Source organism: Fusarium odoratissimum (assembly GCF_000260195.1).
Source record: "Fusarium odoratissimum NRRL 54006 unplaced genomic scaffold supercont1.16, whole genome shotgun sequence".
Classification (NCBI taxonomy): Eukaryota; Fungi; Ascomycota; class Sordariomycetes; order Hypocreales; family Nectriaceae; genus Fusarium; species Fusarium odoratissimum.
In genome coordinates, this window is record NW_022158702.1 from 630,443 (window position 1) to 651,677 (window position 21,235).

General features: G+C 48.6%; 10 protein-coding genes and 1 non-coding gene across 11 annotated transcripts; 6 read left to right on the forward strand and 5 right to left on the reverse strand.

Moving 5' to 3' along the window:
• Positions 1-149: 149 nt before the first annotated feature.
• On the forward strand, positions 150-2,185 carry FOIG_09821 (uncharacterized protein; the record flags this gene model as incomplete). The annotated part of the gene is made up of 6 exons (XM_031210110.1): positions 150-375; positions 440-1,030; positions 1,078-1,214; positions 1,274-1,637; positions 1,687-1,870; positions 1,927-2,185. The coding sequence occupies 6 exons, from the start codon at positions 150-152 to the stop codon at positions 2,183-2,185; spliced, it is 1,761 nt and encodes a 586-aa protein (XP_031060361.1).
• On the reverse strand, positions 2,152-4,069 carry FOIG_09822 (uncharacterized protein). Its single transcript, XM_031210111.1, has 4 exons — positions 3,714-4,069; positions 2,660-3,658; positions 2,501-2,610; positions 2,152-2,453 (listed from the first exon to the last, which is right to left on the reverse strand). Exons 1-4 carry the CDS (start codon positions 3,930-3,932, stop codon positions 2,225-2,227), a joined length of 1,557 nt encoding a protein of 518 aa, XP_031060362.1. The 5' UTR covers positions 3,933-4,069; the 3' UTR covers positions 2,152-2,224.
• An 804-nt stretch (positions 4,070-4,873) lies between these two features.
• FOIG_09823 (uncharacterized protein) lies at positions 4,874-7,243 on the forward strand (the record flags this gene model as incomplete). Its single annotated transcript, XM_031210112.1, has 11 exons — positions 4,874-5,339; positions 5,391-5,682; positions 5,732-5,912; positions 5,960-6,096; positions 6,146-6,210; positions 6,263-6,561; positions 6,612-6,672; positions 6,726-6,874; positions 6,931-7,043; positions 7,091-7,160; positions 7,209-7,243. The coding sequence occupies exons 1-11, from the start codon at positions 5,023-5,025 to the stop codon at positions 7,241-7,243; spliced, it is 1,719 nt and encodes a 572-aa protein (XP_031060363.1). The 5' UTR covers positions 4,874-5,022.
• A 417-nt stretch (positions 7,244-7,660) lies between these two features.
• On the forward strand, positions 7,661-8,506 carry FOIG_09824 (uncharacterized protein; the record flags this gene model as incomplete). The annotated part of the gene is made up of 1 exon (XM_031210113.1): positions 7,661-8,506. One exon carries the CDS (start codon positions 7,661-7,663, stop codon positions 8,504-8,506), a length of 846 nt encoding a protein of 281 aa, XP_031060364.1.
• A 376-nt stretch (positions 8,507-8,882) lies between these two features.
• Positions 8,883-10,889, reverse strand: FOIG_09825 (uncharacterized protein; the record flags this gene model as incomplete). The annotated part of the gene is made up of 7 exons (XM_031210114.1): positions 8,883-9,215; positions 9,270-9,431; positions 9,484-9,791; positions 9,843-9,977; positions 10,023-10,128; positions 10,198-10,799; positions 10,859-10,889. 7 exons carry the CDS (start codon positions 10,887-10,889, stop codon positions 8,883-8,885), a joined length of 1,677 nt encoding a protein of 558 aa, XP_031060365.1.
• Positions 10,890-11,267: 378 nt separating this feature from the next.
• On the forward strand, positions 11,268-12,246 carry FOIG_09826 (uncharacterized protein; the record flags this gene model as incomplete). Its single annotated transcript, XM_031210115.1, has 2 exons — positions 11,268-11,803; positions 11,985-12,246. The coding sequence occupies 2 exons, from the start codon at positions 11,268-11,270 to the stop codon at positions 12,244-12,246; spliced, it is 798 nt and encodes a 265-aa protein (XP_031060366.1).
• Positions 12,247-12,728: 482 nt separating this feature from the next.
• FOIG_09827 lies at positions 12,729-12,844 on the forward strand. Its single transcript, XR_004093438.1, has one exon. It is a non-coding gene; the product is annotated as a 5S ribosomal RNA (ribosomal RNA).
• Positions 12,845-13,613: 769 nt separating this feature from the next.
• FOIG_09828 (beta-glucosidase) lies at positions 13,614-16,164 on the forward strand (the record flags this gene model as incomplete). Its single annotated transcript, XM_031210116.1, has 4 exons — positions 13,614-13,749; positions 13,799-14,378; positions 14,432-14,725; positions 14,781-16,164. 4 exons carry the CDS (start codon positions 13,614-13,616, stop codon positions 16,162-16,164), a joined length of 2,394 nt encoding a protein of 797 aa, XP_031060367.1.
• A 367-nt stretch (positions 16,165-16,531) lies between these two features.
• Positions 16,532-17,038, reverse strand: FOIG_09829 (uncharacterized protein; the record flags this gene model as incomplete). The annotated part of the gene is made up of 1 exon (XM_031210117.1): positions 16,532-17,038. The coding sequence occupies one exon, from the start codon at positions 17,036-17,038 to the stop codon at positions 16,532-16,534; it is 507 nt and encodes a 168-aa protein (XP_031060368.1).
• A 537-nt stretch (positions 17,039-17,575) lies between these two features.
• Positions 17,576-19,461, reverse strand: FOIG_09830 (uncharacterized protein). The gene has a single exon (XM_031210118.1). It carries the CDS (start codon positions 19,361-19,363, stop codon positions 17,714-17,716), a length of 1,650 nt encoding a protein of 549 aa, XP_031060369.1. The 5' UTR covers positions 19,364-19,461; the 3' UTR covers positions 17,576-17,713.
• A 691-nt stretch (positions 19,462-20,152) lies between these two features.
• Positions 20,153-21,123, reverse strand: FOIG_09831 (uncharacterized protein; the record flags this gene model as incomplete). The annotated part of the gene is made up of 2 exons (XM_031210119.1): positions 20,153-20,783; positions 20,837-21,123. 2 exons carry the CDS (start codon positions 21,121-21,123, stop codon positions 20,153-20,155), a joined length of 918 nt encoding a protein of 305 aa, XP_031060370.1.
• Between the last annotated feature and the right edge of the window lie 112 nt (positions 21,124-21,235).

The following is a 21,235-nucleotide window of genomic DNA, read 5'->3' on the forward strand; positions in this document are numbered from 1 at the left end:
ACGCGGGGTCAGTAGCCGAAGATCTGGATTTGTCAATTGTGGAAGTGTTGCTTGCCAAGACCCTGTGGTTTATTTCTTTGCTGCTTCGTCGCAATCTGAGCTAATTTGTCCCTTCATACTCATCCTTGTCGAGTCACTCAACCATCAAGATGACAGTCTCAAACGGAAACAGCTACGCTACAACCTTCGACAACCGGGTCGGTGGTACACCTATTACCCGCGACAATGCCGCTCCTTACCAAGTATCTGAGCATATCCTATGCGCCCCAAGGAAGCTCCGAGTTGGATGTATAGGAGCTGGAGCCTCTGGGATCATGATGTGCTACAAGAAGGAGAAGGAATTTGGAGATGACATTGATCTGGTAGTTTATGAGAGTGAGTAAAGCCTGGCCCCAAATGATAGGTCAATTGAGCATCATCTAATCTCCAATCTCCCCAGGGTACCCCAAGCCCGGTGGTGTCTGGTACGCCAACAAATACCCCGGTTGCCGCTGCGACGTTCCTTCGCCCGCCTATCAATACCCTTTTCACCCAAAAGCAGATTGGTCCAAGTACTATTCCCCCGCGGCTGAGATCCAATCGTATTACGAGTCATTCGCCAGAGAGAAGGGCTATGTGGATAACTACATCAAGCTGTCTCATCGCGTCGACAAAGCGACTTGGGATGAGCCCAACGGACAGTGGATCCTGACTGTAACGGAGACCACGGATGGCCGAGAGCGAACTTTCGAGGATCGAGTCGACTTCTTGATCGCCAACATTGGCATCTTGAATACTTGGAAGTGGCCCGACATTCCTAACCGCGAGGCATTCCGTGGACACATGACGCATTCAGCGGACTACGATACCGATCTTGATCTACAAGGCAAGACTGTGATCGTCATTGGATCTGGCGCCTCTGCCATCCAAATCGTCCCAGCTATCAGGTCGGCAGCAAAGAAGGTCATCTCGTTTTATCGCACACCGCAATGGATTGGACCTGGTCTGTCCATGGAAGGCTACACAGACTCTGAGGGACGAAACTTTCTCTGTGAGTTGAGGTAAACTCGTTTGTAGGGTTGTCTAATATGGCTTTAGATACCGATGAGCAAAAGAAGAAATTCGCAGAAGACCCAAAGGCGTACTTAGAGCACCGGAAGGCGATGGAAACAAAGATCAACGCCAGTTTTCGACATAATATCGCTGACCACCCAAGCCAGAAGATGGCTCGCGATGTAAGTGGATTCAAATAAACCTTCTCAAATAGAACCTGAATCTGACATTTATTTTCCAGTTCGTGGCGCAAAGAATGGCCAAGATCCTGAAGAACGACGAAAAGTTGACGCAACGCCTAATCCCAACCTTTCCCATGGGATGCCGTCGCCTCGGTCCGGCGGAAGGATTCCTCGAGTCTTTCCACGAAGACAACGTTGGATTGGCCGAGGGCGAAATCGAGTCTTTCACCGAAAACGGACTACGCGTTACCGATGGAACAGAGTACAAAGCAGACGTCATCATTTGCGCGACTGGCTTCAACGTCAGCTTCAAGCCACATTTCCCTGTCATCGGCCGTGACAATGTGTCGCTTGGTGAAGCTTGGAAGGACGATCCAGCTGCTTATCTTGCGCTTGCTGCCAGTGGCTTTCCTAACTTTATGCGTAAGTTATCTCAGTATGGCGTTGATGCTAGGTACTAATTGACATGTAGTGGGTTCGTTGGGACCAAACTGCCCTGCGGGCCATGGATCGTTCATCACTGTCTTGGAAGCTGCGCAGAACTACATCTGCAAGATCATCAGGAAGATCCAAACAGAGAACATCCTCACTATGGATGTCAAGCCTGAGGTTGTTGACGAGTACAACGAACATGTGCATGAGTGGTTGAAACGAACGTAAGTAACCCTTCAAACTGTCAGAACACTTCGGTCCGCTAATGCTCAAGTCACAGTGTCTGGGCTGCCGGCTGTCGTTCATGGTACAACCAAGGCCGACCGAATGGCAAGATCACGGCGCAGTATCCAGGATCTCTTGTTCATTGGCGGTTGATGCTTGAGAACCCTCGTTACGAGCACTACAACATCCAATACAGAAGCCGTAATAGGTTCGAGTTTATGGGCAATGGCTTCACGTTGCCTGAAGTGAATGGTGGAGATCTGGCATGGTATTTGGATCCAGAACATATAGCAAAGCCTCTATTCTCAGAATAATTATAGATTGTTATGTCATTCATGTTAAAACTATTGTATTCAGGTAGTGTTTCCATTCCATTGTGGATATCGATTAAAGAACTCCTTATCCAGCTTCCAATTGTTCAGATCCAATATCTTGGAGACGAGTTGCTGCGGGTCATGTACGAGATCAGATTCAGACGTTGAGATTTCGACTGTGAGATATTTTCCAATGTCGGTAGAAACATCGTACACACGATCGGGATCTGACATTGACATCTGAACCAGACCTTCTCTAATCGCGGGCCTGCCAACTGTCAGTCAGGAGTCTAGCTCGTAGAAAGTCATGCTTACCATGCTATAAGATCAGCTGCCATGGGGTGATGCACGACTAGCTGCAGGGGTGTTGGTCGAAGCCAAGGCGGTAGGCTATGGTAGGCATCTTCACTACGAACTATCTGCCACTGTTTGCGAGTTAACGACAGTCAGAAAACGGTGGGTGGGGATGCATACCCTCAATAGTAGATACAAGACCCAATAAGTGGCGAGATACTCTGAAGTCCGGCGCGTTTTCCGCACCGGCTCCAAATACATCTTCAGATCAGTCGATAGCGAATTCTGTTTATTATCAACCAGAAAGTCTATCAAGACCGGTGGGCCGATGGACTCTGGGTTCTGGCTAGCACGCTGTATCATATCATGTAATAACACGTCTTTCGCAGCCGATGAAAACATCAGCATGGACATGCTTGGGCGGAAGGCGGGGAGGTTATGCTTCATGCAAGCGTCAAATAACTCGGTGAAGCCGTCGAGAGGATCCGGGGTACGCTGCTTTTCGCGCTGATGCGATGAACTGTCCTCGACTTCAGGGAAGTGATCCATGTCGTTGTTATCTCGCAGCAGGTGACTCGGGCTGCTTATCCATCTCATGGACATGGCGGCTTCGGATTCATGTCCCCGAGGCGTCTGTATCTGTGATGAATCCATCGTAGAGAAGTGGTCTGAGTCTTTATTCCGGACTGTGAGGGATTGCGAGTGACTGAATTCGGTCGTGGCTCTGTCGCTTTCATCTGAATGATCCATATTGGCCAGCTGAAAGTCGTCTCCGAGGATCGCATCCATCTCATTACCGTCTGTGTTTAGTAGGTGGGAGCTATCATGAAGATCCAATGTCGCGCAATGGATTAGGTCGTCTGGTAGATCGTGTCTCGATGTTGTGTCGTGAACCATAATTCCATCCAGATCTGAGAGTCCGGTGGATTGCAAGTGGTCATTCACGGCCACTGGTGCGGGTTGTACTGTAGGACGCACTTGAGTGGTGTCGTTGAAGCTCGAAGACCTCACTGCAAATGCCTGTGCAGAAGCGTCCCTCTCGTTATTGCTATCGTAGCTGGCCGTCGGACTACCATCAGAACAGATCAATGGTACATTGAGTATCGAGTTTGATCTCAGGTCGCGTTGGCGTTGCAGTATGTTCTCCATCTCGTCCCAGAGACCGCGCATTTGTTGGAGCTGCCGACTCAATTAGCCACCTCACTTCAGGCAGATTGAACGAGAGAAGACCAACCTCATCTTGTAATTGCAGGTTCTGGGCAGCAAGCTGGGAGGCTTCAGTCTTGCCGGCTGATTTAAGAAGAGATATCTGAGCCTCGAGTCCTTCGATGTACTGCTTCTGCCGCTTCCGATGCTGTCTTTGCGCATTCCTGTCTGTTTGGCGCTTCTTGGCGCGTCGCGATTCAGCGTCGGCGGTCATATTGATGGCCTCGTTTGCGCCAAGCGACGGCATCGATCGTGTTAACTGAGTAGTAGGATATAAAGTGTACACTCTTCTATTTGTGATATCTGGCGTAATTGTTGTATAGCACTGTCAATTGAAGGTAACGGATGTGATGGAAACGAGAGAAAGATTATTTGCCATCGTACCCCCCTCTTTGCCCTTCAAACCATGTTCCCCGAATTAGTTAGACTAACGGGGTTCTTGTAGGCCCCGGAATCGATCTCGACCCCGCAGATCCCCCAGCTTTCAGGCGAGCTAGCCCTGTAGCCTACAAACTTGGAGAATCTCGACCTCAACCAGTGCTATTTACAATTATGTCTTGAACCTTGAGGTATGTGAATAGTGGAGTGTGAAGCTTGACCAGAATTTCCAAAGGGATACGTTTCTTTTTTGGTTGTTTGCTGGTTTCAAATGTATCGATAGTATTATGTAGACTAATCTCTACCTAAACTACTTATCCAGGTTCTGGATCGACGTGTAATGCCGCCTCGTGGAGAAATTAATGATGCTATCCTCTCTTTCCATGGAAGAAGCCTACAGTGGCAAGTTTGATATCCAGCACGGCTTGGTTTTGATACCGTGAAGCGTGTCGAGTTTTATGAAGATTCTGATCTCAATTACCCTCGCCAGAACCCGAATTACCACACCCTTCCTCTCCAGATCGCGACCCGCCTTGATATGAGCTGTGAATATTTAATAAGGATGACTATCAGATCGACTTGTAAGAGGGAATGGAAATAATCAGACGAGGTCTTATCCAAGTCAATTGTTATGCGGTACCCCACGCTGTTTTCACATCATTTCAAGCCTAACCTCAAATGGTTTTAGTGGTGTGTTATAACCGAGGATTCAAGCTGACTCGACTGACTGACTCGACAGTTTCCCCCGCATCCAGGTGTCATTATTCCCTGCATGGCTTCCCCTCAGTAACCCTCCATTCGGCTATGTACCGTCAGTCCGGGTCAGATGACGCCGAGTACGCTTTGGGCCACGATATGAAGATAATGAAAAAGGCATGGCCTAGCTGGGAAAGTAGTGATTTGTCTACCGTACGTCCATTGAATTAGCTCGTCTCCGATCTTGAACTGCCCCATCCATCATGACTATCTCGCAAAGCAACAATGAGAGCAACGGCACGAAGCCACCAAGAATCCCAACTACACAAGGATATGGCCAGCATCCACTGCATGATAGATCACAGAGGCCCTTGAAAGTCATCGTCGTGGGTGCAGGCCCTTCAGGAATCGCAGCGTTGATTGAACTGAAGAAACTACCGCACATTGAGATTTTATGCTTCGAGAAGAATGCTGATGTTGGAGGAACATGGCTGGAGACGAGGTACCCTGGCGCAGCGTGTGACGTTGCAAGTCATGCCTACCAGTATTCGTTTGACTACAAGACGGATTGGTCCCGACAGTAAGAAACCACGAAATGACAGTCATTCGATCTTTCTGCTGACAACAGTAGCTTTTCACCTGCCGAGGAAATTGGCGAGTACTTCATCTCAGTAGCAAAGAAGCACGATCTATACAACAAGATCACCTTCAACTCCCGCGTAATTGGCGCCGAGTGGGACGAAAATACCGGGCTTTGGCGGGTTCAGGTTGCGCGCGACATCTCGCCTGAGAGTGATGCTGTCGTTGAAGAACATCATGCTCACGTTTTCATCAATGCGGGCGGAATTTTGAATGATTGGAAGTGGCCTGATATCGAGGGCTTGCACAGCTTCAAAGGGAAACTGATACATACAGCTGCTTGGGTAAGATGAGACATTGCTTGATTCAAAAGCTTTGACTAACAGTGATCAGGACCCCGAAATCGATCTCAAAGGCGCGTCTGTCGGCATCATCGGTTCTGGCGCAAGCAGCATACAGGTAGTCCCAACCATACAGCCATTATGCGACAAGATCGACGTTTATGTGCGATCACCTACATACATTCTACCGACAGTTGGGTTCGGCATAGAATCCTCCAACTTCAATGCGCCATGTATGGAACCACGATCTCATAAAGATCTTGATACTGACTGTCATTAGATACTGAGGCGGATATTGAGCGGTTCAACAACGACCCAAAGTATTATAAGGCGTTTAGAAAACAGATTGAACAGCAGATGAATGAAAACTTTGCTGCTAGTATTAAGAACTCGGAAACGCAGGAGAAAGGCAGACAGGTATGCCGATACGCACACAGCTGGGGGATTCTTATTAACTGTGATGTAGTGGGCAGAAAAGATGATGAGTTCAGCGATTGCCTCACCAGAGCTGAGAGAAAAGCTCATTCCTAGGTACGTCTTTTCCATACTCCATCGATCAATTGCTGAACAAGCTCTCCCATAGTTGGGAACTCGGATGCCGACGACTTACTCCCAGCCTGCCATATCTCAAAGCCATCCAGGAACCCAACGTGAATGTAATCCGAACAGGTATTCGCAGAATCACAGAAAAGGGAATTGAGACGGATGATGGTGAAGTCCATGAAGTCGATACTCTTATCTGTGCGACTGGGTTCAACACTTCTTTCTCTTCCAGATTCAACATCGTTGGTCGAAATGGTGTGAGTCTACGTACTATGTGGAAGACTAGAGGTCCAGAGGCATACCTAGGAATGGCTATTGCGGGACTGCCCAATTACTTCAGTAGGCTACAATGAGCATGTCATTCGGAGAGACATGCTGACGACCAATAGCTTTGCTAGGACCTAACTGTCCTATCGCGAATGGGTCTCTCATCCCTTGTATCGAGTCGAGGTATGTTTCTATCTTCTCTCTGCAAGATCTCGTACTGACAGGGCCTTGAACAGCGCCAAGTACATCGTGCAAGCGATCACGAAGATCCAAACAGACCAGATTCGATCACTAGACGTAAAGCAGCCGATCCAAGACGCGTTCAATGACTACGTACAAGAAGTTCATAAAGACCTCGTCTGGACAGGATCTTGCCAGAGCTGGTGTATATACCTCCAACCCTACGACCCGACGATCTCAGCTGATCCGTGATTTGTGTAGATAAGGACCGAAAGTCAGGTAGGGTCGTTGCAGTCTGGCCGGGATCAAGCATTCATTTCATGGAGATGATTGCTAACCCACGATGGGAAGACTTCGAAATTAAGTACATTAACGTGAGTAAGATGATTTCTCAGGTGATAATGACTGACAAAAGAACTAGTCGAATCCGTTTTCGTTCATGGGCAATGGAATTTCTCAGCGCGAGGCGAAGGGTGAAGATCTGACATTTTGTAAGTACCCCAAACCGTCGCTAGAAAGGCATGGGCTTACAATCTTAGATCTTGACGATGTGGTGCCGGACACCAAGGCCTGATTTGGATGGAGTTCAGGAGGCTTTCACGCCGATGTGTTGAGCAACGAGTTGATAACATTGGAGCTGAACTAGCCATATTCACTTTAGTAATCCTAGATTGGATTGGCCTTCAATGGAACTTGTGCCAACTGGAATTAGACCAAATAGCTCTAGTCACCTTATCTATGATCATCTCACACTGCTGAGTGTAGACTTATCATGATGGTTTCTGTCTCCGCGATCTTATGTGTTTAGCAAGCACCCGTGGTCCCCTGAGCCTGGTGATTTACCTAACTGAGTGACCCGCTGCAGGCTTGGATTGCTCGAGTCAGCTTGCTATGTCATCATTGCCAGACTCTTGAGTATAAGTGTCCGAACCTGCCCAGCTCGCATTATCCCAATGACCAGCAAAACTTTCTTGCACATCCATCAATCACCATGGCATCCCAAAGCTCAGAGAAAGCATTCAGCCGCGGCGTTGCAGTGATAACAGGAGCCGGAGGAGGTTTGGGTTCCGGTCTCGCCCGGCACATCGCTTCATTCGGAATGACAGTCATTATCGCCGACATCGATCTCAAACGTGCCGAGGAAGTTGCCTCAGATATCAGAACCTCCAGTGGAAAGGCCGAGGCGAGGGCTGTCGACGTATCTCGACCAGAGGAGCTGGATGCACTGGCCCAATACGTTCACACGCACTACGGAGATGTCCAACTACTCATCAACAACGCGGCAATCGAGACACTGGGTCCGCTATGGGAATTATCGTCCTCGCGATGGGAGATGACTTTGAACGTCAATATCCATGGTGTCATTCATGGCGTTCGGGCCTTTCTCCCCCGCATGATTTCTTCGGCAAAGGAATGCTACATCGCCAACGTTTCGAGTGTCGGGGCGTTCACCACCATCCCAGGCCAATCAGCATATGCCGTCACAAAGCACGCCGTACAAGCTTTCACCGAGTCACTTCATGTGGAGTTGAGGTCTCAAAAGACGCCCATACATGTTAGCTCTGTGATTCCGGGACTGTTGAATACTGGAATCTTCGACCATGCTCAGCACGATAACTCTACGGCTGATCAAGCTTGGGAGAAACATCGAAGGTCAATGGCTGAGTTGGCACGGGAGAAGGGAATGGGCATCGATGAGGCGAGTCGTATCATCGTGGAACAGATCGCGGCTGGGAAACTTTGGGTTTGTACCCATCCCGCTATCATGACTGAGATATTGCAACAGAGGATTCAGTACTATGAGGGCCAGGGAGAGCCTAACATTCCGCCAGCATAGAGACCTTAGTGATCATCAAATGAATTACATCCATCATAGCATCACTCAAGCACCTGGCATCGCGGCATGACTATAAATCAACTTGTCTTCATCCGATTCTTGGGCCTACTTCTAAGATAAGAAAATTCTTGAGGCTTATAACAATCCAGTCTGTAATGTATTGATGAGTGACCCTCCAAATAGCAAGAGCGTAGATATCAGGATTATCCATGCAAGAGATTCTTGGGCCTACTTCTAAGATAAGAAAATTCTTGAGGCTTATAACAATCCAGTCTGTAATGTATTGATGAGTGACCCTCCAAATAGCAAGAGCGTAGATATCAGGATTATCCATGCAAGAGAATGGAAGACAACTTCCTGCCTTGTCCTATATAATTTACAGCTTCGCTCTCTGCGACTCCATCTTTTCTTTCCATGACGCCTTCAACACCCGACGCAGAATCTTGCCAGAAGGACTCTTTGGAATCTGATCCATAAACTCGACACCCCCACTCAAGCGTTTATGCTTCGCCTTCCTCGCCGCAACAAACTCCTGTAACTCCTTCACAACTTCTGGCCCCCCATGGACCCCGCCTGCAAGTACTACAAAGGCTCTGGGTGTCTCACCAGAGTAGTCATCAGGGATGCCAATTATGGCAGCGTCCTTGACTTTGGGATGGCCATGAAGCAGATCCTCGAGCTCGGCTGGAGCTACGGCATGTCCCCGTACCTAGATCATTCAGTTCAGCTTATCGAACTTTGTGTAGCAGTAGGCAAAACTTACTTTTATCATCTCCTTGATCCGGTCGTGGATTGTAATGAATCCTTCGTTGTCGATCGAGCCAAGGTCACCGGTCTTGAAGAAGCCATCTTCTAGATATGATGCTGCAGTTTCTTCAGGACGATCCAGGTAACCCATCGTAACTTGAGGGCCCTTCGCCCATATCTACCAAAAAAGCAGTCAGTACTAACACCTGTCATAATGGTGGGTCTCTCACCTCTCCAACATTTCCAGCTGGTACATCCTCTCCTGTGTCGGGGTCTACAACACGTATTTCGGTACCTGGAACTAACTTGCCAACCTTTGAGGCGTTGCTCCAGGTGCTCAAATTTGGCGGAGTCACCGTCAAGCAGGACGTTGTCTCTGTCATGCCCCAGGCTTGTCGGACAGCAACACTCGGGAACTTTCTCGCAAGCTGAGCGATCACTTGATCGGCCAATGGGGCTGCGCCCGTGTTGAATTGTTTGACAAATGATAAGTCGTATCCTTGAGCCGATTTGTCATTCAACAATCGGATCAACAGAGCTAGGTAAGTCAGTTCAAGGTTCCTTTTGACAGATAACAAGGCTGACTTACGAGGCACAAGCCACAGCTCATCACATTTGAATCTCACAACGGTCTCCATCATCTGCTTCATATCGAACTTGGCCATTATAACCATTTGCTGCTCGAGAACAATGGGCAGATGAAGTAAATGGACCAGGCCGGTGACTAGTCTTGTCAATTAAGGGCATCTAGAGAGACCGCTTAACTTACTATGATAAAAGGGCAGAACACCCAGTACTGTCCGCCGTCGGTTGGGTGGAGTGAGGGCGCTGATCTGACGGAGTTGGCTGATGATGTTGGCGTGAGATATCTGGACCTGATGACCACCAAGATTAGCATCATCTCGTCTGGTGTCCATAGGCTTTAGCGGAAGGGTCTGACTTACAGCTTTAGGCTTTCCAGTAGTGCCAGAGCTCCAAGAAAGAAACGCACATGGCGACGCCTCGTAGTATTTGGGCTCCCAGGATTTCGTGTAGGATGAAGGGTAGAGTGACTCTCCTCGTTGCCGCAGGTTCTGGAGGCTGTTTGTCTCATCCTTGGACCCATCAAATCTTAGAATATTCTTTGCTGATAATCCGATTGCTTTGCAAGCGGCTGTGACTTCATCAACGGTGCCCTCGTCAGTAAACACAAGCGCCGTCTTTGACGTTCCAAGGAAGTACATCAGATCATCTCGCATAGAGCCTGGGGGTAATAGTGTAACTACAGCACCTAGCCGACTAGCAGCTAGCATTGCAACAGGATACCAGATGGAATTCTGCCCAATGATGGCAATCTTTTGCCCAGGTCTGACATCATATTCTCGATGAAGAATTGTAGAGACGATGGTAGCAATCGACTTTAGGTCATGAAACGAAAGGAATTCGCTCGTGGCGCTGTCATGAAATCCGCGAGTTTGTGATAGTGCTGGATCCGCTGAAGTAGATTGGCCTAATAGGAGCTCATCACCCTCGAAGATCCATTGCCATATGGAGGGGTTCCCGATTACTGGCCATATTGGGTTAGCGTCTATTTGTGGCTTCTTCGTGTAGGGTAGGGTGACCTACGGGGTTCTAATTGCGGCCCGGAAAACGACATTGTTCACAGATGGGAAATAAACAACTACAGTCAGTGTTTCCAATACCTCCTATCAGCATCAAGTTTTATTGCCTCTCTGCAGGCAGTGTGTTATGGATAGTCACTGGATGACATAGCATGGTATGGCCATATGACTCGGGTGGAGACCACTGACTAGCCAAGTTGACTCGATGTACAACTACGTGCATCGGTAACTGCTAGCTCGGACCGAAATCGGATTTTCCGTCAAACTGCATCAAAGATTTAGATTATTACCTTTAAACCACCCATGAAAACAACCAAAGGCATAACCGGTCTTATAACTCGGTTGAAGCATCGGTCTTCGGGTACCCAGCCGTACAGTTTCCCATCCATCCAACCCCACATTGTATCTCCAAAATGGAAGCTGCACCAATAACAGTGGCTGTTGTTCATACTCCATACTGGAATATTTCAGATGTCGCTTTCCTCAGAGACGGACCGCACAACGTCTTGGTACCAGCACTTCTTTACCTCCGAGCCTCCAACATTGAAACGACACGTTCTTCACCTCGATCGTCGCACCGCCCCGGCGAACGAAAAAGAAAACGACCTCACAGTAGTCATCGCGACTCATCTGAGCAGCCTGTTCACCAGTCTTCCCGCGACTCAGAGGCAGAGCTTTCAAACGCATCGCCCTGCTCAGTGGGCTCCGACGATTCATCCTGCCAGCATGATAGAGATCCCTCAAACATTCTTCACAAACTGAATATGACGGAGCACGAGCGCCTACTACTCCATGATCTTGAGAACGAGATAAGGCAAGACGAGTATTACGGCTCGGCGCGATCAACACCCAGTTTTACACTCGCATCCAAGAGAAGGAGACATGATGGCGAGGCCCTGAGAGTGAGGGAACAGAAGTCGCCAGAAGAAGAGAAGGATGAATATGAGCGGTGGGTAATGGGTTCATGGGATAATTTGTTCTCAAGAGCATCTGTCTATCCTGAATAAGATGCAGAGAAAAGTATGCGTAGTTTCTGCGTTTTTAAAATTGCATCCAAGTACCATAATTGTAAGTCACCCTCTTCTCTTCGCTGAAGTTTAGCTGATGCGACATATAGCCGTTCACAACAGGCTCAACAACCCGCGCGGATCCCCCATCACAGTCCGAGGAGCTCATCCAAGGTCGGTCACCCTGATCATCGACAATGTACAGGGAGAATACCAAACCCAAGCTTTACCCCGCCAAGATTGTAAGAAAGACTGGGTTGACTTTGCCGAACTCGAAGGCCCTAATCTTGAAGGGGACGAGACTACGATTCATCCTAATGACATCCAGGATAGTCAGTTCATTCGCTTACAGTGGTTGAAGGAAAGGAAAGGAACAGTCATCTGAGACTGGAATAACAAGCAACGATTAATGAGAGGGGTGATGTTCTTTTACAGACGGCCTGGGTTTAAGTGAATGGTGCAGCCTCTTGCGGATGAGTGAGATGTTGTTCAGGGAAAAGTTGACCGCGGACAGTTGCCATTAAGGATGGCTTTGTGCTGGGAGACTGATAGTTTACGAGAGCAATTACCGGATTTCCAGTCAGATCAATTGTCCAACTGCCTTGAACCGTGACTCTTGGGCTTTAATCATTACAGCAGATCCACATCTTCATCGATTTCTGTCGGCTTCTGTTCTTGGCCATGATCAGGTTCTACCTGTGAAGAGATGACAGAACGGACGCTAGGAAAAGGCCTGTGAATAGTCCAAGCTGGGACAAACCAATCCATTCACATATTATTGGGCCTTGAGAGAGGATGGCTAGTGATGATTTTCTTCTTCTCAAGGGCTATCTCCATATGCAACAACAGAGCCTCAAACTACCACATACGACCATACCTATCAGAGAACTCGGGATCCCGTCCGCTCTCCCATAGATAAGCTGGTAAGGGGCGGATTAGTAGTTGGGTCGGTGACGACCAGCGAATCCCCGCTGTTGTATGTTTTTTAGTGTTCTCCCTCATGCCTTTTTGGCTGATGTTCTCGTTGAATCCACTGTTGGGGTCCATTCGTGGTGTTGTATGGTGGCACATATCAAGCCCGCCCGGCTGCTTGTCGGAGCCACAAGTAGGGCCAGAGGAAGGGAGAGAGTGCAAATTTTAAAGGCCGATGCCGCAAGGACGATAGACATGCCGTCGGGGATTAAGAGAACGATGTGACAGGCCGGGTAAAGGTCGGCGACGGGCAACGATCGAACTCTATCACTAACTCAATCAAGGTCACATTGCCGGCGAGCGCATAATTCTGGGGTAAATGCAGCCAAGCTTAACCCCAAACCAGAAAGGCGGAGGTGGAGAAAACTGGGGAGATGGTCTGTCTAACCCACAAACCTGGTAAATGAAAAGTCGGGGAAACCAATGTCAGGCGACGACATAGACCCCACAGTCCCAGTGACTTGTTAAAAGGCCCGAATATCCTCGACGTTTTTCTGTAAAAGTAACGCTATTGCCGAGTTTCCTGCCCATTTGAAAGCATTGCGTAAAGGCTAGAGACCAAGATCCATTATTCAGAATCAACATGTTATTTGCTAAGTTCCCCGATGGTGTTGGGATGAGTGACCAGAGGAGCCGAAGTGTTTGCCGATGGGTGGGGGATTGATGGCCGAGTCGTGTTGTTTCTACATGCTGTGAGGTCGAAATTGGAGTATATAAAGAGCGCAGATCCTGAACGTAAGTGCAGTATGTCCAGGCATCGAGACAAGCAATCGAGTCGCAATGTTCCCTACTTCCATATCTTGTTTGGTGGCCCTGTCTCTGATGAGCCAGGGTCTGCTAGCTCAGAAGCAACTGGAAAATGTCATCACCGATGATACTTACTTCTACGGTCAATCGCCAGCGGTTTATCCTACACGTGAGCAGTCTCCCTGCATTTCCATGAGCCATACTGATCTCTTGATAAGCGGAACAGGTAGACACCGGATCATGGGCCGCGGCCGTAGCCAAGGCCAAGAACTTGGTGTCCCAGTTGACTCTTGAAGAGAAAGTCAACTTGACAGCAGGAGGCCAGACAACTACCGGCTGCTCTGGCTTCATCCCTGGCATTCCTCGTGTAGGCTTTCCCGGACTGTGCTTAGCAGACGCTGGCAACGGTGTCCGCAACACAGATTATGTGAGCTCGTTTCCTTCAGGAATTCATGTCGGCGCAAGCTGGAACCCGGAATTGACTTACAGCCGGAGTTACTACATGGGTGCTGAGGCGAAGGCCAAAGGTGTCAACATTCTTCTTGGACCCGTGTTCGGACCTTTGGGGCGAGTTGTTGAGGGAGGTCGCAATTGGGAGGGCTTTTCCAATGATCCTTACCTAGCAGGTAAGTTGGGGCATGAGGCTGTCGCTGGTATCCAGGATGCCGGAGTTGTTGCATGCGGTAAACACTTTCTTGCCCAAGAGCAAGAAACTCATAGACTTGCCGCGTCAATCACAGGGGCCGACGCCATCTCATCCAATGTCGATGACAAGACCCTACATGAGCTATACTTATGGTAAGTGCACAGAACCGTAACAGCACCGATAGGCTGGACTGACTGCTCAACAGGCCTTTCGCTGATGCAGTCCACGCCGGACTCGCCAGTGTGATGTGCAGCTACAACAGAGCAAACAACTCACACGCCTGCCAAAACTCGAAGCTTCTCAACGGTCTCCTCAAAGGTGAACTGGGCTTCCAGGGTTTTGTTGTTTCAGACTGGGGTGCACAACAGTCCGGTATGGCTTCAGCATTAGCTGGCCTGGACATCGCGATGCCTAGCTCGATCCTGTGGGGTGCCAACCTTACCCTTGGTGTGAACAACGGAACTGTTCCCGAGTCACAGGTCGACAATATGGTTACGAGGTATGGACATAATTCAACCCGATTCGCTTGTTTGTTCTCACTGACAATCACGTAGGATTCTGGCGACATGGTATCAGTTGAATCAGGACCAAGATACTGAAGCCCCCGGTCACGGACTAGCTGCCAATCTTTGGGACCCCCATCCGGTAGTCGATGCTCGGAATGCAAGCTCCAAGCCTACTCTCTGGGATGGTGCTGTTGAAGGCCATGTTCTTGTCAAGAACACCGACAATGCACTGCCATTCAAGTCCAACATGAAACTCGTCTCTTTGTTCGGATATTCTCACAAGGCCCCAGACAAGAACACCCCAGAGCCCGCCCAAGCCATGTTCTCCCCTTGGTCCGTCGGTGTCCAATCCGCCAACCTCACTGAGCTGAACACCGGTTTTCTTGGAAACCTGAGCCTCACATACTCCGCCATTGCGCCCAACGGAACCCTCATTTCTGGTGGAGGTTCTGGTGCTAACGGATGGAGTTCGTTCAGCTCGCCTTTCGATGCTTTCGTTACCCGCGCAAGGAAAGATGGCACTACTCTTTTCTGGGATTTTGAGAGCTGGGATCCTTCTGTGAACCCTACTTCCGAAACCTGCATTGTTGCTGGTAATGCATGGGCCAGCGAGGGCTGGGACAGACCTGCTACTTATGATGCGTATACTGATGAGCTCATCAACAACGTCGCCGACAAGTGCGCCAACACTATTGTGGTTCTTCATAACGCTGGAACGCGTCTGGTGGACGGCTTCTTTAGCCACCCCAACGTCACTGCTATTATCTACGCTCATCTTCCGGGTCAGGATAGTGGAGATGCTCTTGTTTCATTGCTTTATGGCGATGAGAACCCATCAGGTCGTCTCCCGTACACTGTTGCCCGCAACGAGACGGACTATGGTCACCTGCTGAAGCCAGACTTGACTCTCGCCCCCAACCAGTTCCAACAATTCCCCCAGTCCGACTTCTCTGAGGGTATCTTCATTGACTATCGACATTTCGATGCCAAGAACATCACTCCTCGCTTCGAGTTTGGTTTCGGCTTGAGCTACACAACCTTTGAGTACGCTGATCTCCAAGTCTCAAACTCCCAGGCCCAGACTCAGGATTACCCAGCTGGTGCTCTCACCGAGGGAGGCCGTTCAGATTTGTGGGATGTAGTTGCTACTGTGACAGCAAATGTCAGCAATACTGGATCTATTGACGGCAAGGAGGTTGCACAGCTGTACGTTGGTATTCCCGGTGATGGTCCTGTGAGACAGCTGCGTGGCTTTACGAAGCCAGCTATCAAGGCTGGAGAGACGGCTACCGTGACCTTTGAGCTCACCCGTCGGGACTTGAGTGTCTGGGATGTTAGTGCGCAGGAGTGGCAACTTCAGCAGGGTGACTATGCTATCTTTGTCGGGCGAAGTAGTCGAGATCTACCTCTACAAGGTACCCTGAGTATTTAGTTACGATTCCAGAAGGATGTCTCTCTATAGTTAGTTTAGTCTATATTTTAATGCTTAGCATAAGATCAGGCAGATACGATTAGTTGGCGACCCTAAGTGTTTGGTACAATACTTCTATTGCAACTAGTTGAGCATCGTGGCCCGTTTTCTCATCTACTTATGACGTGCGACATTTTGAAGGTCAAATATCATGGCTGAACATCAGTTCTGTTAGAAGACACAATATACAAGAGGGAGATCATAAAGCTCAGTGTAAGAGCAAAGTCAATTCACTTATTTAGTACTGGTACCTGACAGACTATAATTCAGTCCCTCGCAACTCCGTTGCTCGTTCCAAGACCGGCTACAAAGCCGATACCTCAGCATCTTACTCCTCCTCCTCCTCCTCCTCCTCCTCCTCCTCGTCTTCCTCCTCCAGTTCCTCCAGAAGCTTTTCAAGTTGAGCCTCAACCTTCTCGGCTCGTGCCAAGTAACGAGCAGCCTTCCCCTGAGCAGCCTTCTTCTCCTCATTGGCCTCTTTCAATAGCTCCTTGAGCCGCTTATTAAGCAGCTCAAGGTAAGCTATCTGAGCCTTATCACCATTACCCCCGATGAAAGTTGGTGCAGTTGTAATCTCTTTGGCCTTGCGACGGAAGCTTCCAAGGGTGAAAGAAAGGGATTTGGCCATTTTTTCCCACTGCTCGGGATACTCTTTCTCACCCTCATCACAGTCTTCAAGGCGCCAGACTGGAGCGAGGGACTTGGCGAGCTCGATGTCGGATGCGGTAATGTTAGCCGCGTACGGGAGGGGGCCTTCGTCTTGGTGCTTGTTGTAAAAACGGAGGAGCTGACGCGCTCGGAGGCGAGTGTTATCTTCGGATGACGCCCAAGTCATGATGGATGTTTGAGAGTAGGATTGGTATTTTTTTTGTTGAAGATGGTGACGCAGCTTTACCGAATGAAGTTGTTGTTTTGTTGTTGGTAGACGGAAAGCAAGTCCAGGTGTTGAGGAGGAAGTTAAGTATAAATATTTACAGATTGTCCCATTAAGTTTGCAAGGCCCAATTGAGAGTCCAAATGTTCTACAAAGCTTGCCACTGGCACTTTGCATGTTCGTAAGAATAGCATATGCTACGGTGACATTGTTGACCAGTGCCTTGCACTGGATTCCTTTGTCACATGCTTCATGTTCACCGAAAGCATATTATGCTTTGTTCCCAATTCAAGGCCATGCTACGAACACACAGGAACACAAGGCTCGGGCTGACAGTTCTAGTTCGTTCATGGGGTAGTACAAAGAACAGCTCGTGGAGAACAACGAGAGCAATTGTCTTTCTAGGATTCATGACATACCACTAACACATAGTTATTTTAAATGCCTGAGGTGAAACTTGGAGAATAGCTGAGTGGTCACTGTAGAACAGAAGAGGTATGATGAACATAGGTAGCGACAAGTCAATTCTTTGTTTATCACCATTCATGCCAACAACTATGAGCGCCACGGCTCGGTAATCTATATAGCCCAGAGACTAAAAGTAGTACAATAAGCATTGAATCTGTGTGTGCATTCTCATTTTTCTAGTCTGCAATAGCAAGAGGCCTTAACAGGAACATCAGTACCTGCCAGTGCTTTTTGCAAATGGCCTTCAATCTCCTTCGTCTCTAGATCTCTCCCCAATCTCGACAAGCTTTCGTGAAGACCGTGCAGTGCCCACACGTTATTAGGGTGCCTCAAAGCTCGGGGGAGTTTATCATTGAGTCCCAAGTCTGTCTTATAAACCTCAACCGCATCCTCGAGGTATCCTTGCTCCATCAGCAACGCACCATAGGCATGGCGGGTAGGCTGCATCCATCCCCAGGGTTCATCGTATGGAAGGCTATCTTCCCGACGAATAGCCTCACGAAGGTGCTCAAAGGCGACATCATAATCCTTTCTCCGGTATTCCAGTTCGCCATCGAGCATAGCTTCAGCGACTTGAAGAATATCAAGACAAGTGTTGTTGAAAAGAGTGCGTGAGGTTGGAACTCTCTTTAAGGACTCTTGGAATAGTCCTCGGTGGTGTTCCGATTCTGACACTCTCCCAGTGGCAGCAAAAGCTACACTCTTCGCATACAAGACGATTGACGTGGTCATACAGTATAATTCCTGGTCTTCAGGTAGCTTCATATCAATCAGATCCTGCCATTTTCCGAACCTGACTAGGATATGAGCACGTAGACTCAGGAACGCTTCGAGCCAGTCAGCCATAGGCGGAGACTCGATTTGAAGAAGGTCCTTTGGGATAGTAGACTCTAGCTGACTCGCAGTGTTGATGCAAACTTTGTACTGCCCCGCGAGCATGGCGGCATAAACCCGAAAATGAAGATCGTGGCATCGGTACAGAGAATAAAAGTTCAGGGGTCCAGCTTTAGATAGATACTTATCGTCAGCTTTGATCGCCTCCGAGTTGGAGTCAATGGCTGCTTGGTAATGTCCACAGAGCACGTCCAGGTGAGTCGGCATGTGGTGTAAATGTCCTCCGTCAGGTACGAGCCCACGAAGGTGGTTGGCCGTTGGAAGAGCAGCTTCTGGTGTAGGAGACATTTCCATTAGATGGATATACAGATGGAGTAAGCCAGGATGCTTCAGAGATCCATTGAGCCTGAGGCCATTATCAAGTAATGACTTGATCTTCAGTGTATGAGCTCCGGCAATAGGTTCTCCTGTCTTAAGATCCCAGAGATTCCATGGATTCAAATTCATCAAAGCGTCTGCATATAGTGTAATGACATCCAAATCGTCCGGAAAGTCCCTATGCACCACACCCATTGCATCAGCAAAGCCTTGGTTCCAAGAAGAACAATTCGAAGGTCTCTCTTGCGGATAGCGATGCTGAAGTGCTTTGATAAGGGCTTGCTCAATTGGAGTACAGGTCGACATCTTAGCTATGGCCGTACGTGCAGCATTGTTGCCGCGCCGAACTGCATCGGCCAGGTCTTTGTCATCAAAGAACGACCATGGCTTATTGTAGTTTGGCCCCAGGCTATATGCCAAACCCCAGTAGGCCATTGCGCAGTCAGGGTCGGAAATGGCGGCCTGCTCGAAGCACAAGACAGATTCCTCATGATTAAATGCATACGCCCATATGAGTCCACGGTCGAACCAAGCCTGGCTTTCGGGGGAGGTAGTCGAGATAGTTCGCTTATACAAGCCAAGATTAAAATGGTATATGGATGACATTTCAATCAGCGGTGACTTTTCAGGTAGATAGGGTCAGAACTATAACGATGAGTAATATCAAAAGCTGCCCTGCTTTTCTAAGCATGAGTTATTTTTCTTTTGTTAAGTACGTATCCCCCTCATCCAGTCATGGGACCAATCACACGCTTGGGCTTCAGCCATCCAAGCTCCTAGAAATTGTGAGTATAGGGTATAGGGTAGTGTGGATTCTCAAGGTTACAGGACTAGGAGATGTCTCTGAAAGGTTAAAGGTGAAAGATTGAAGCAACTATACGGAACAAAGGACGTAACTTAGGCGCAATCATTAAGCCCGGCTCGCTGAGGTTAAGAGATTAGGTGTCGCTGAGGAAGAAGCTGCATGAAAGTGGTAAGCCATAACTGGAAAGTTTGTACAAGAGTCGAAGCCATGACACACATAAAACCCATTGAATACAGCATTCATTTACGTCAGTCGCTAAGATTATGCCTGAAGATAATTAAAAAATTGCACTCATGAATTAAAATCTAGCAAATGTTTTATCACCGGTGGCAGGGAATAGCAGGGTCCCTGGAGGGCTTGTGCTTTATCCAATGGGCATTGTTTGTACTTGGGGTAATGCCGCCTTATATGCCATCTCAGTAATTCACTCCTGGGTAGAATGGGTGAGGTGATTTAGTGGGTGAGATGGATGAAACTTGGAGTAACACATGACTGGTCCAACACACTGTTTTTCACGTTCATTGCAAGTCGGGCTCATCGTGTCTAGTATATTCACTACCGTATTACTAACCCCTTCCATTCTTCTAACTCTACAGCATGGAAGCAAAGTCCAGATACTCCTTGGGCGTGACGTGATCATGGTCGTCCCGATCTGTAGCATAGCTAACATCTTTCCACTCATTCAGCACCTTGAGTTGCTCCTCACACTTCTGTTCTCCGCAATCGAAGGCATCAGACCCAATAGCAATACTAACCGCCCATGGCTTTCCAGCCGCAATCCCCTCACCCTTCATAATATCCACCATAGCCACGGCGACCTTGTCCAGTTCACCTGTCCTCTGAGCAAATGCCTTGGCAAACATGAGCCCAAGTTCGCCCATGAGCTTTTCATAGTCTGCAATGGCAGGTCCTTGGCTTGCGAATTCTGGTTCACCTTCTTCCCTTGGGTGGCCAAGGTTGGTAGGAAAGCTACCGCACATGAATCCGACGCAAGAAATGCCAAAAGGCCGGACCTCCTTGTGAAGGCTCTCGATGTAAGTGCTAAGAGCAGCCTTGGACGCTGCATAGTGGGACATGAAGGGCAGAGAACCCCACGAGCTGGCGGACGAAGTGAAGCCAATGCGACCATGGCCCTGGGCACGGAATCGCGGGAGTATAGCGCGAGTAACATTCATGTGCCCAAAGAGATTAACTTGGAAGAGGTTTTTGACATATGCATCTCTATCACTCCTTATTAGCTCGCTTCTTGATCAAAGGGTTCATAGGGTCTTTACTCAGCTTCTTCTGCGCACCTCAAGGCAGAAGCACCAGCATTATTTAACAGAAGGTCAATATGTCCAAAGATGGCCCAGGCCTCGTTAACCGTAGCCTGCACCACAGCCCATGGGGACGTTATGTCTAGTTCCAAGATGGCTACATTGTCTGACTTGAGGTGGTCGAGTTTCTGGTTTGCTTTGCGACCAGAGGCAATGACTTTGTCCCCGCGGGCAACGATTTCATTTACCAACGCAGCGCCAATACCAGATGTGGTACCAGTGACAAGCCAGACAAGAGGAGCCATGATAAACTAGTTGATGCTTTTGAAGGGAGTACAAGAGTTGGATATGTGACAATAGATTGATTGTGAATTGTTGTGTAAGTATGCTATTGAGGGTGAGTCAAAGGTGGGAAGC

Coding starts and splice junctions, on each gene's coding strand:
- FOIG_09822 (XM_031210111.1), bottom strand. CDS start 3,932: ATGCCGTCGCTTGGCGCAAACGAGGCCATCAATATGACCGCCGACGCT. Junction 2,611..2,659: donor TCTTGTATCTACTATTGAGG/GTATGCATCCCC, acceptor ACTCGCAAACAG/TGGCAGATAGTTCGTAGTGA. Junction 2,454..2,500: donor GCAGCTGATCTTATAGCATG/GTAAGCATGACT, acceptor GACAGTTGGCAG/GCCCGCGATTAGAGAAGGTC.
- FOIG_09830 (XM_031210118.1), bottom strand. CDS start 19,363: ATGTCATCCATATACCATTTTAATCTTGGCTTGTATAAGCGAACTATC.